Source organism: Hyposmocoma kahamanoa, unplaced genomic scaffold (assembly GCF_003589595.1).
Source record: "Hyposmocoma kahamanoa isolate Upper Pololo Valley unplaced genomic scaffold, ASM358959v1 94133, whole genome shotgun sequence".
Classification (NCBI taxonomy): Eukaryota; Metazoa; Arthropoda; class Insecta; order Lepidoptera; family Cosmopterigidae; genus Hyposmocoma; species Hyposmocoma kahamanoa.
This window is the reverse complement of record NW_020654900.1, coordinates 1,530-15,726: the sequence shown is the minus strand read 5'-3', so window position 1 is coordinate 15,726 and position 14,197 is coordinate 1,530. Positions and strand designations below refer to the sequence as shown.

The 14,197-nt window shown below is 33.2% G+C and overlaps 1 protein-coding gene across 1 annotated transcript; it reads left to right on the top strand.

The window, feature by feature from the left end:
- Positions 1–10,235: 10,235 nt before the first annotated feature.
- Positions 10,236–13,229, top strand: LOC113238059 (suppressor protein SRP40-like). The gene is made up of 2 exons (XM_026474781.1): positions 10,236–10,965; positions 13,201–13,229. Exons 1-2 carry the CDS (start codon positions 10,236–10,238, stop codon positions 13,227–13,229), a joined length of 759 nt encoding a protein of 252 aa, XP_026330566.1.
- The last annotated feature ends 968 nt before the right edge of the window (positions 13,230–14,197 follow it).

Genomic DNA, 14,197 nt, shown 5'->3' with positions numbered 1-14,197 from the left:
TCACCATTATTTTTATAACTCTTTTATGTTTGCAGGATGTTTTTAGCCCCTTAGTTAACCAAGATTTATTTTTATTGTTGGTGATTTTTTTTCGTTTCTTTGGAAAATGGATGTCTATAAGTTCCCTTAATTTGTTATGAAATAAATTGTAATTTTTGTTAATGTTGTTGTTTGATTGTATTATATTAGTCCAGTCTATTGTACGTAATTCTGATTTAAATGAATTTATGTCAAGGTCGTTATAGAAAATTCTTTTGTATACTATTGTAGACTTGGTGTGTCTATTTAAATTTAAATTAAAAGTGTAAAGTACGCATTTGTGATCAGAGATTCCTTCGTCAATAATGTTTACCGTGTAGTTTTTATTATTAGTGAAAATCAGGTCGATGCAGGTTGAAGTTGTAGCAGTTTCACGTGTAGGTTTATTCACTATTTGTCGTAAATTGTATTCAAGCATTGTGTCCACCAGTCTTTTGTAATGATTTGATGCATCGTCTATTGCATTTAAATTAAAATCACCTCCTATTATAATGTGTTTCTTGTTAATAAATGTATCAAGTTTTGTTAAGAGATTATTTAAGAAGGTAAAGAAGTGTTCAATCTCTCGGTCACCCCTATAAATATTAATTAAAATTAAATTTGGTTTCAGCTCTATTGCACAGCATTCGATTATGTATTCAATGGTTAAATCTGTTATATCTGGTCTATTTGTGAACTCGATCCCATCTCGCACCAAGATCGCCACGCCGCCGCCTTTTCGCTGGCATCTACTGTAGTTAGCTGCAAATTGGTAACCGTTCACATGTATGTGGTCTTTCTGGGATTCTGTGATCCACGTTTCGCATAGGCAAATTGCCTCATATTTATGGTATTGTAGGAAACTTTCAAGTAATGGGATCTTATTGTTAATGCTTTGGACATTCTGTATCATGACATTGAAACTAGAATTAAGGTCTGTTTCGAAAGGAACGTTTATTTCTTTTTTCTTTTTTATTAATGTCAGTTTTAGGTGTTCCTGTAATTTCTTTTGTTAAATCTAAATTTTGTGACAATTTTTGATTGGATTCTTCTTTCTCTACTTCTGTGTATTCTCTTCCGTTAATTATTAACCTATTGTTTCTAAATACGGCATGTTTTCCGTCTTTTCGTGCTTCTCGAAGTATTTTCCTCAATTCGTTTCTTTTCTTGATGGTGTCGTTATCTAAAAACTCAGCAATCGCAATTCCAGATCTTGAAAATAGACGACTTTGGCTTATTATGTATTTAGTCATTTTTTTGCTCAACAATTCAATTACCAATGGCCTTCGGTATCCATTTCTTCCCAATCTAGTTATTTCTTCTATATATCCATTCAAATCTACGTTTACAATTTCAAAAATTATATTTATTACACGATCATACAAGTCTTGTTCCGTTTCCCATTTCGTTTCTTCTAGTCCATACAAGACAAATTTCTTATTGTTTTCGCCTTTCAAAATTGTTGTTTCTTGGGTTGGTGTTGTTAAATTGCCCGGCTTTTGTCGACAAAGTTCTGTTATTTCCTCTTTTAATTTATTATATTCGGTTTCCATATGGCCAATCTTTTTTGTCAATGTGTCGAGATCACTTTTTAGCCTATCCTGCTCACTAGTAATTTTATTTAGGGATTTTATCATTTCATTTCTGAAGGTATTTTGTATTTCTTCCTGTATTAGAGCTCGAAGTTCTGACATTATTAGGGATATGATTTTTAATTCGCTTGTTACCATTTTTTTATCCAGTAGTTGACTAATTTGGTCAAGCGTTATTCCCGATGTTATTTCTTTGATAGTTGGTGTGGCAGGAGAGTTCATGGTTTGTCCTTTAATGCTATCACCTTCTGTATGCTCATCATCAGATGAAGACTCCTGTGTATATATTTCACATCGCTTAGTTCTGGATTGTCTAATTGTTATGTTCGTTTCACAGTTTATATCATGGTCAGGGATCACAGATCGAATTGGGGTATTGGTGTTGTTCCCTTTGGGTTCTCTACAAATGCATTCTTGGCATTTCCACGATCAGCAGTCACATTTTTTACGATCAGCAGTCATCGTATTGTAAAATCGCTTGTCAGGCACGTTGGCACAAGCTAAATCAAAAGTTTTGGCACATTTTCTGCAAGTGAGGTGTTGCCTGACTGTAATTTCATGGTGGCAGCCTGCGCATATGGTTTTCATTTTACTGGCCATTTTATTTTCTAGTACGTTATTTCTTTGTACAAGTTATACCATCTAGTGTCGAATAAAGATACTATAAGATCTGCGCCTCCTAGTGTCGAGTATAGATACTATTAGATCAGCGCCCTCTAGCTGTTTGTTGAGAAGTAACGTCAAGCAATCAATTAATCGATCTACTCACCAATAGATGGCGCTTTGTGTCAATAATTTAAATATGTCGGGGCCGGTAGTTTGAAATTTTATTGTTTAACGATTTTTGCCAGTTGAAAAATAGCAGATTTTCATTGAAAAGGTACCTTTTTTGGATGAAAGTTTATTTCCGTGAAGTACGGGATCTTGTTATGCAGGAACTTTATTCAAGTTAGCGAATAAGTTCACAATCACTTCGAAAATCTGGTCTCCCAGTGGAATGATTATTTACACTATTTTGCACTTTTGTTCTTAATATTTCACTATGATAACGATGGGGGCACTTTGTTATCACCTTTTACGTTAGGCTATAACAATTTCACTGTTATTTTATTAGTAAATTATTTTTGCGCGAATGTTTATTACAGAGCGGTGTTTATTTGAGCACTCCAGCGCCCTCTCTCTCCTATGAATATTAAGTATATATTTACAAAAAAAAGTATGTTTATACGTTGTCTAGTATCCCATAACACAAGCTTTAATTAGCTCACTCTGGGGCCAAATGGCGCTGTATGGAATGATGTCCAGTAATAATATATTATATTTGTGACTAAATCAGAAAATCATCAAATTTTCTTTCCTTCTCTAGGTGACAAAATCTAACATTGTACAACATGGCAAGCAGAGCAAAAAAAATGTTGTCGCTATGCCTTGATCGTAACGAATCTGATGATCTAACGGATCAAGAAATGAGTAGACCGGCGACTCCACTTGTAATCAAACGTAGGGGAAAGGAAAATAAAAATTACGGCAAAATTATACAATTAATTCAAATGACAATTTAAGTACCTACATAAAATGTTGAATATATAAAGTTCCCTGTCTTAATTACAGAAAAGCAAGAAAATGTTTATGATAAGGAAAATCAGCCTAGAACTCCGGAGGATGATTATTTGTCTAATTCTGTCAGTCATGTTTCTAATTCACCGGTTCAACGTAATAATGAGGTCAAGAAACGAAATATTACAGAAACTGTGCATGAGAAATCTCAGTCAAACATCAACTTGAATCTGTTAACTGAATCCAAGGAAACAACTGAAGACATGTCAACGGGTACGTCGCTGTTTTTGGAGTTGCTAATATTGTTTGTAGAATTAATGTTTAGTTACATGCTCTAAACTTTTTTAACCTGGGCATACCGGGCAGTCAAATGGATATGTAACTTTTTTTTATTACGTTGAACTATTAGCGGTGCCACACTTGTGGAAAACGATTATTTGTAGTAGAATATAATATTAGTAGAATAACAAAGTACATTTTTAATGTTACAGAAAAGCCAGAAAGTGACTATGTTGAAGAAAATCAAGCTAGTACCTCGAGGCACGATTTTTTGTCTGATTTTGCCGTTTGCAATGATTGGGAAGAATGTCATGATGATGTCATGAAACTAAATAATGCAGAAAACGTTTCTACTTTGCGAGAGTCATCGACAGAGTGTGAGAATACAGATGACTCAGTCAAGGATCCCAATTTTAGTATTCGTCGTAAAAAATCCAAGAATAGAAATGTTCCAACTAATAATCGCTCATCATCGTCATCTTCGACTAGCACGACCACTTCGACATCATCCTCTTCTAGTTCCTCGTCTTTATCTTCGGATAACGATAGCGAAAATCGTAATCAATCAGTGAGTCCATCACTTCTACAGGAACGACAGGTAAATGACAGTCAACTAGAAGAACTACCGCAGAAAACCTCACGTAAAAGACAGTGCAATAAGAGTCAATGGAAACAAAATATACAAAAGCAGCTACGAAACTCAGGATTATCATACAAAACTAAATCGGGTCGAGTTATTGAAGCAAAAGGTATGAAAGCGAGTTGTGGAGATCGTTGTAGACTAAAATGCAGTTCCTTTCTTACAAACGATAAAAGGCAGATGTTATTTGATTCGTACTGGTCCCTGCAAGATCTCGAAAAACAGAGACAATATATTTATAAACATTTAAGGACTCTAGAGGTAAAGTGTCGGTTTGTAAAAGCTAAAAAAGCTAGACTTAATAATTATGGTTTTTATTTTGAAGTTGACGGCTCAGAAAAAAGGGTTTGCAAAACTATGTTCAAAAATACACTGGACATTAACGACAGAACAATTAGAACGGTAACACAAAAGTCGTGTGGGGGGTTTCTAAGTGAAGATCAAAGAGGGAAACATAATCAACATGTTTCTGTTGACGAATCTGTTAAAAATGATATTAGGGAGCATATAAAAAGTATACCAAAAATTGAAAGCCACTACTTAAGGGCGCAGACTTCACGAAATTATATTGACGGGGGGAAAATTATATCTGATTTACATCGGGACTACATGAATCAGTGTAAACATGATAGACGAAAATATGGAAATTATGTCATGTACTCTCGTATTTTCAATCGTGAATTTAATATTGGCTTCTTTATACCCAAAAAAGATAGGTGCGAGCTATGTGTTGCTTATGAAAACTCATCCACAGACGATAAACTGAAACTAAAAGTGAAGTATGACCAACATCAAATAGAGAAAAACTTATCGAGAGAAGAGAAAAATAAAGATAAAGAAAACCTTAAGACAAACAAAAACCTAGTTATTGCTGTTTATGATCTTGAAGCTGTACTGCAGGTACCTCGGGGAGATGTCTCCGTGTTTTATTATAAAAGCAAACTTAATAACATGAATTTTACAGTAAGCAAATTAAAACCAGAAGAAGTAAATAAAAGGAAAAGAAAAAGCCATCAAGTTAGAAGTGATAGTAATGCCAGTGTTCCTGTGGTCAACCAAAGCGTCACAGATTGCTATTTCTGGCACGAGGATGAAGGTAAAAGAGGTGCGGATGAAATAGGTAGCTGCTTATTAAAGTTTATTGAAAAAGAACTGAATACTCGTACAGGCAATGACCCTCTTGATTTAGTATTTTATTCAGACAACTGTTGTGGTCAAAATAAAAATAAATACATAATTGGCCTATACATGTATGCGGTAATGAAATATTTTAAGCTGAATTCGATCACTCACAAATTTTTAATCACTGGGCATACCCAAAACGAGGGTGATTCTGTACATTCATTGATAGAAAAACATATAATGGTAATCTCCAAAGATAGACCAACTACTTTAATGTATAAAACCTCGTATACAGACACCGAATGGTCCGAGAGTAATTTATTAGCTCGAAATAAAAAGGCGAATATTCCCGAAGCCAAACCAGCTTATACCAATAAATTGCCAATCAAAGAAAATAAGAAGACTGATTTAATGACTTTGTTAAGAAACAATCACATTCCTAGCTTTTACTCTGATTTTTATACTAACTTATAGACTTAGGTATTTCTGTTTTGGACTAAGTCTGTATTCCATTGTTGCATTTTGTGTTGATTTTTGATTTATTTTCTACCGATGCTGTATTGTGTCATTAAAGTTCTTTTAAGTGTCTTTTTATACTACTATCTAGTTGTTTGAAAATTGTCTACTATTAATTTTGAGAATTTTATTTCTGTTTATTTTTTATCGTCATGATTATGTAACGCATATTTGGCTTCTGAATTATTTATTAAAGGTTTTTTTATTATTTTTGTCATAAAGAATTCCTATTTTTTGTTAGTAAGGCATTGTTGGCTGTTGTTCGTGATTTTTCTTTTTAAGTTTTGATAGTTTCGAGCGTGCCATAGGTAGAATAAAAAATTAGATTATTAAGATAATGATTGGAAGCGTAAATTCATTCAACAAAGATGATTCTTCAAAAAAAAAAATTACTGAGTAGTTTAATGAAAAATTGATTTTGACAGATTTTTTGGAAGTTCTTTATTTTGCCTACAAGATAATCAGTGAAAACCGTCTGGTTATTAGGAGCTAATTAATGGCTATTGTTTTGAAGCCTTGATTTACACACATTAATTTTCAAATGTCTCTTATTAAAAACATATTTTCTCAAAACTTGCATTTTCCTTAACCTTATACCGTCATAACTCAAAATCCTAGATTTTATTTTTCATTATTTCAATATACCGAGTATACAATTTTGTAGTACATGGTAAGTTTATAAATATCCTACAAGGGTTCTTAACAACTCGGATTAGTTTTTAAGTTATTAACCGATTAGTGAAAAAAAATTACAAGTTCGACTTCTTTTGCCTGTTTTTCAACAATGTGATTTTATGAGTTAATACACTATTTGAGCGGAGGTGCGAATTGTAACTCCTGTTATTGTAAACTGTTGTTGACCCGAATAAATAAAATAAAATAAAAAACATCATGTGGAATGGTTAGAAAAAAAAATCAAGAAACCTATAGGTTACCGGGATGAGGATACAATTTTCTGTTGTTGTTGACGATGTGTGGGTGACGATAATGATTCGAAGGCATATAGTATTTATAACTTGACTTTTCATGCAATGTAAATTGAAAAAAACAATACAAGTACCGAAATTATTTAAAAATTATTTCTTTTTTATTGTTCAAATCACTGTAAAGGTCGTATTAACGAAGTATGCAACTTATTCTTTATTCTTGTTTACACAATCGCAACTTAAGGTCACAAGGTGTGAAACAACTACAAGTCGTTAAAACCAATTATCAATTAAAAATTGGTGTTTCATTTAACAAATTTACCAAACTGCTAGGTGTCTTATGAAACATCAACCCTTGGTCAGCTGTTTGCTTGGAGCGTCTATGGAGTGTTACCATGCGATTTAAACCACATTCATTGTAGATAATCTTTCATCACCTAGTTTTCTCTTTTTTTTTTCAACTTAAACTAACACTTGGCCAACTGACGCAGTATCTCATTGGAATATCTAATAATATATTATAATAATATAATATAATAATATAGTTTTGCTGACTGCTATTTTATATTTCTTTTTATTAAGTTATACGGTCGGCTGTATGTATGTTTTCAGATATCTCCGTCAATTATGGACCGATTTTGAAAATTCTTTTTTTTTTAAAGGGAACACTCTCGTGGTGGTACCATTGTCACCAAGTCAGAATCTGATGAGGGAATACCACGAAAATCGAAGGAAATCCTAAAATTTTGTAGGCATGTCCGTGTATTCACCAATTTCTCCATCAATAAAATTGTGCACTGATTTTGAAAATTATTTTTTTGTTTGAAAGGGTATAATAACTCTCGAAGTTGTCCCTGATGCTGTTCCGGGTTCGTTTCGGCTATCACAAATGACTACTTATTTTCCGCAAATAAAAATCGACTTTTACTTGACACAATATGTACATGTAATTAACAAATCACCGTCACCATGACAACCAGAAAAGAAAATACAAAATGTACAAACGAGTCCGTAATAGTCCCATTGTCACTAAGAGAATCTGATGAGGGGATCCAATGCAAATTGAAAATGCAAAAAAAAAAAAAAAAATGTACGATGCAATTACGTTTAAAACATTTTTTTTAAACTTAATTGCATCGTACATTCATTCATTCATCAAATTAACCTATTCATAAATTGAAATATTTCCGAAGTTGTCTATAGGATAGTGTCTTAAGTTATAACCTCAGTGGTCTACTGCGAGGACAGTTATCTAATTGCCTGGCGATTACTTTGCGAGCGGTATAACAACCCTAGAGTTATTTATTATGAATACTTTGCGATCACTATTAAGCATTTACATTAGACAGTCACCTCCTTCACAACTAAGAAGTTTGGTAAATAACCTATAAAAACATTTAAGGACTTTATATAGCTTGGTGGTAGGAACCGATAAGTGGGACATAATTTTGATTTATATTTTAAGATAAAAACTCGAAAAATCTCTACAAAATAAATGAGAGGAAAAACTCTTCTAAAGTCGGGTACTCATTAGCGAGCTGTAACTGTAACGTGACAGATACAGTAACGAGGTTCTAGTGTGTACGCTTGAAACAGTCTTCAATGAGACGGTTCACTGCGAACCGCACGCGTTCCGCACGCGTTCCGCTCGCGGCAAGCTCGCGAATGACGTCGACGCTATGATTTTTAGTTACCTAATATGCAATGGTTACGGATACAACTCGCTAATGAGTACCCTGCGTTAGTGTGCAGCTTCTCTACGAAGGTTGGCGACCATCATGGCCATTCTCATTTTTGAAGCTGCCACGCGAAAGAGGGAACTTGTGCTAAGATGAAACCAGTCTCTCCGATTCTTTAATCATGCGGTTTTCTTTCTGCCACGACTACGCTTTCCTTGTATTTTTCTCTGCATTATTAATTGAAGAATCCAGTATCTATTGCCCATTATTTCGTGGCCAAAATACTACAGCTTCCTTTCCTTTACAGTTCTGAGTATTTCCAACTTTTTTCCTCGAACGAAAGAACCTCAACATTGGTGACTATTAGTAGCGACGATATGCCAAGCATTCGTCTGTACATCCACATCTCAAAGGACTCTAGTTTTAAGTATAATGTTGGGGGTCAAGGTCCAACATCCATACCAAACAGCAAGATACTAAAGACATAACGGCGGACCAAAGGCATGCGGAGTTTAAGGCTGAACCTTGTACAACACAAAACCTTTTTCATTTTCATGAAGGCATTTCGTGCTTGTTTGATGCAAATACGAACTTCTTGTACGCTATCCCAGTGTTCATTTACGTGTATTTAAATTGGTGTACGCGTTCTCTTCGCCTATTTCCAAAGTCAAATATTCATTCGCTTCTCTGGTCTTTTAGATACGATTATGAAGTTTGTTTTTTTAGTGTTGATTTTTAATCCATAGTTGTTACTTGCTACATTTACACGATTCAATAGTTTTTGTAGGTCTCCGATATTCTCCGCAATCAGTATATTATCGTCTGCGTAGTGTATATTATTAATGACTTCTGCGTTTATCATTATACCCTCTTCGGCGTCATGTAGAGATTCCGCCATTGTTCTCTCTGCATACACATTAAATAAAACAGGTGATAATATGCACCCTTGTCTTAACCACGTTTGATTTCAGTTTATTTGGATTGTAGGTCTTCCACTTTTACTATTGATTTCTGCTACCTGTACCGATTGATTATAACTCTAAGGTCATGTCTGTCAATTCCAATATGTTCCAGAATCTGAATCAGATGTTCATGGCGAACCCTATCAAATCGCTGCTTTGCATGAATAATAACACAATCCAAAATTCTCAAATTTTTACTTTAGGACACCGCAGGATTTAAAATAATCCGTACTACTTACGGAATAAAACTCATAACAACATGGACCAAGACGGCGAGGCAGCGCCACAAAATGTCGTTATGTGATTGGTCGATTTTCGACGCCATTTTTCTAGAACAATCAACGGCCGCCAGTTATTACGAATCCTTGCACGCAGAAACATATATTATTTGTTGAAGAATGTTACATCTCTAAATAATTTAGTAGTAATTACCGAAAAGTTTCTGCAATAGTATTCCATTTTTAGTTGTATGATTCTTCACGAAATAATTCCTTTAAAGTTCCAAACTATTTTTCTTGAAAAGTGCAACAATTAGTGACATTGCGATCTTCAAGAAAAAGTGAGTAGACTTTTTATGGTTATTTTGTTTTAATTGTGTATTCAAGATAAAACCAATGCAATTATGTTTTACATTTTTGAAATGAGATAGTATTCTTTAAAAGTATTTTTATTTTATTTGCAACTGTATACAAGATAATGTATTATTCACAATAATTAATAAGTAATTTGGAAGTTTCTCCCACTTTGAACTTAAAAATAATAATAATATCCATATGACAAATTACAAATATATTATTATAATATAATATATTAGTACAAAGGATAAAGATCATTTTTTATTATAATATAAATAATAATATACCGGCCAAACTGTTAATTTAACAATAATAATATCTACTTTTATTGCAGTGCCGAATCGCCGTACACTTCAAATATTTCAAAATATGAATTTGGACGTCAAACATAACGAAAATAATGAAAAGAGTACCTCAACATCCAGGCAAGTTATTGATCGAGAACGCTGTACATTATCTCCAATATCCATAAAGGAAAAGGAAAATATAGATTTTTCGAACGGAAGCGAAGACTTTAGTTCTGATGACAGTGTTAAGGATCCGAGTTATAAAGATATTAATACTCCCAGTACGAAGTATCGAAAAAAATATAAGAATATATCCAAAAATATCGAATCACAAGAAGTCCCGACAGACTTATTGTATGAACCGAAATCGAATGAACAATATCCGTCAAACAATAAGAACAACTCCTTAGATTTGAATAATGATGCTTTTAATATAACACCAAATGTCGTGAATCAACCAACACCAGTGCAAGTAATCCCTAACCCAGCAGAATCTAGCAGTAATTCATCCAATTCAAGCAGTTCATCAAATTCTAGCAGCACATCAGATTCAGACAGTTCATCAGAATCAGAATTAACATCCAATGAAAAGAATCCTTCACGTTTAAATTCTTCTGGACCAGATGCTTCAGGATCTACAAACAATTCTAGTAATTTTTCGGCAGTAATAGTTTCAGGACATACATTTTCTCCAAATATTAGTTCACCGCATCTGGTAGACGAAAATAATGTCATCTTAAAGAGAGGACGAAAAAGACAAGCTACACCCAGTAACTGGCTACGCAACAAAGCAAAGATCCTGAGAAACTCTGGTAAGTCTTACTTATCCAATTCCAAAAAAGGAAATATCATTGTGCCCGAAAAGTCACTAAAAGCACCGTGTACCGATAAATGCAAACAAAAATGTGTCGAAAAGATTACGGAATCGCAGCGCAAACAAATTTTTGACAGCTACTGGGCAATGGGAGATTTACAAAGACAGCGTGAATTCATTTTACGGCATCTTTCTGTCATCGAACCAAGATATTCCTACAAAATGCATAACAGTAACAGAGGGAAAAATAATGCATTTTATTTTACTTTAAATGATGAAAGAATTCGAGTATGTAAAATATTTTTTAAAGCTACGTTAGATATAACCGACACTACAATCCGAACAGTACTTAAAAAGAAAAGTAATAATTCATGTGCGTTGCTAGATTTAGATAATAGAGGTAAACACAGTAAACATTTTACTATAGATCCTGTTATAAAGGAGGGTGTTCGGCAACACATCAACTCAATTCCTAAAATTGAAAGTCATTATTGTCGTGCAGATACAAAAAGGCTTTATATTGATGGTAGCAAAACTGTGGCAGATTTGTATCGTGATTATGAAATTGAATGTCAGTCAAAAGGTGTACCTAGTACAAATTACTTGATGTATTACAAAATTTTTAATAGTGAATTTAACATTTCCTTTTTCCAACCAAAAAAAGATGTGCGAAGACTGCATATCTTTCAGCAATGCTACAGAAAATGACAAAATATATTTACAAGATAAATTTGATACTCATCTGAAAGAAAAAAATCTGGCGAGACAGAATAAAGAAGACGACAAAAAGTACACCCCTGACAATTGTATCGTAGCTGTTTATGATTTGCAAGCTGCAATGCCATGTCCCAGAGGAGACGCATCAAACTTTTATTATGTATCAAAGTTAAATGTCTATAACTTCACAATTTGTAACTTAAAATCTAAAGACACTGCTTGTTATATCTGGCATGAAGGGGAAGGCAAACGTGGGGCAACAGAAATAGGAACATGTTTGCTCAAATATATACAAAACTTAAAAGATCTATCCACGGAACTTGATTCTAAAGTAGATTTGATTTTCTTTTCTGACAATTGTTGCGGGCAACAAAAGCATCATTATATAATAGCCCTTTATGTATATGCAGTTTACCATCTGGATTTTATAAATTCCATCACACACAAATACCTCATTAAAGGCCACACACAAAATGAGGGGGATAACACACACTCTCTCATCGAAAGAGGTATAAATAAAGCTCTAAAGTCGGGACCTATATACATCCCTGACCAGTATGTACACATAATAAGAAATGCCAGAAAAACTGGCAAATCCTATAATGTGAATGAATTAACACACGATAATTTCATTGACATAAAAGCATTAGCGGCCTCTATAGGCAAAAATTTTTCCAAGAACGTAGAAAAAGGAATAGTGAAACTAGGAGACATAAAAATTTTGAAAGTGGAATCGACAGATGACAGTAACTATTCTTATTCATATAAAACATCGTACGAAGACACAGAGTTCAAAACGGTAATAATAGATAAAGTTGGAAAAACCAGAAACAATGTAAGCAATATAAATTAAAAAAATGCATATAGAGAAAAGTTACAAGTGTGTGAGAAGAAGAAAAAGAGGTTGCTTGATCTTATAAGGAAAAATATTGTGCCAAGATTTTATAAGTCGTTTTTTGAAAATCTTTAGTTTCTTATACGTAATTGAAAAAAGTCAGATTATACGATAGTTCCTAGAAAAAAGACTTGTTATGCGATAGTTCCTATTTGTAATGTGTAATGATTAAAAATTCCGCCTTGCTTATAATTACTTTTAAGAAATAATTACTAACAATAAGTGTGTTAGAATTTTTTTATGGTTATTCATAATTCATATTTTATCGAGTTTAAAGTATTTTAATACTTGGCTATGATGAGCAGACACTAATTGATTGTTTTCTACTTTTATTTATTTTAGGAAGAAATTGTTGTTTCCTTTAATATTTGAGTTTATTGTTTACTACTTTGGTTTATTTTGTATGTTTGGTTGTTATGTTAAAAGATTTTATTTGATTATTAATTTTATTTCTTTGAATGTATCACTAATTTGCATAGTGCTCTAATATCATAACCAAAAATGTGTTGTTATATAGAAAAATTCTATCTTATTAGTTTAACACAAAACCAGTTAATGCAGAAAAGCAATAAAAAAGTTTTGGTTAATATTATCCTTATAACAATTGTGTCGCTGTTTCAGAAAATTCTTTTCAACACATTTGCTCGTAACGGGCTTCTTATTGTATCGCTTTTAGGCTCATAAACCTAGCTATTGAACACGCGTTTGTAATTATATTACAAAACGTGTGTGTAATAAGTATAGGCTTAACCGGATTAAGATGTATCTCACAACAAGGCCTATGTATTAAAACTATGCATTCTTAAATTATCCGGGTTATGTCTTTGAAATTAACTTGGTCTATTAAAAAAACAGCTCTAACCTACATATTATAAGATTCAAATTACAATGACAGTAATCCCAAACAAACAGGGTCACAGTTTTTTTTTTTATTTCTGTTTAATACGGTTGTGTAGTCTTACCTTACAAATAATATTTTTATTAATAAATTTATATTTCTTATTTGATGTGATAAATATAGAAAAACATACACAATATACACCTATAAAACTTTAATTGAATAAAATTACTTATTTTGGATAATATTTTACACGAATTTGAGTGAAATAAGGACATATTTATATTATTTCGCATTGGCTGTTTAGGAATTTCACCTAAGTCTCATTATTGCCGAAGCACCTGCGCGCGCATATCCGCGCCGCGGCGCCAGGCGCAGAAAAAATAACTCTGCGCGCCAATTTCCATTGATACGTTCGAAACATTTATATACGCTGTGTGTTAGATAATTACCTAGGTGTTTAAAATGTCCTGCTCAAGCACGGAAGAAAACATTTTGATGGATTTAACACCGCCCGAAATCCTCACAGAGGCACAAAACGCAAGTGACAGTTTATTACCTTCGAAATCCAGAGAAAAATACATGGCTGCATATGAAACTTTTATACAATGGAAAACCAACAAAAAAGCGTCTTCGTTTTCAGAAAATGTTTTTCTTGCCTATTTTAATGAACTGGCGAATAGGTTTAAGCCCAGCTCGCTCTGGTGCATTTATTCTATGTTAAAGACCACAGTAAAGAACAAGAATAACATAGACATAAAAAACTATTCAAATCTGACG

Bases quoted from the DNA above. Each gene is read 5' to 3' on its own strand.
- LOC113238059 (XM_026474781.1), top strand. From the start codon at position 10,236: ATGAATTTGGACGTCAAACATAACGAAAATAATGAAAAGAGTACCTCA. The intron at 10,966-13,200 runs GTAAGTCTTACT...TCGCTGTTTCAG, and splicing joins AAAGATCCTGAGAAACTCTG to AAAATTCTTTTCAACACATT.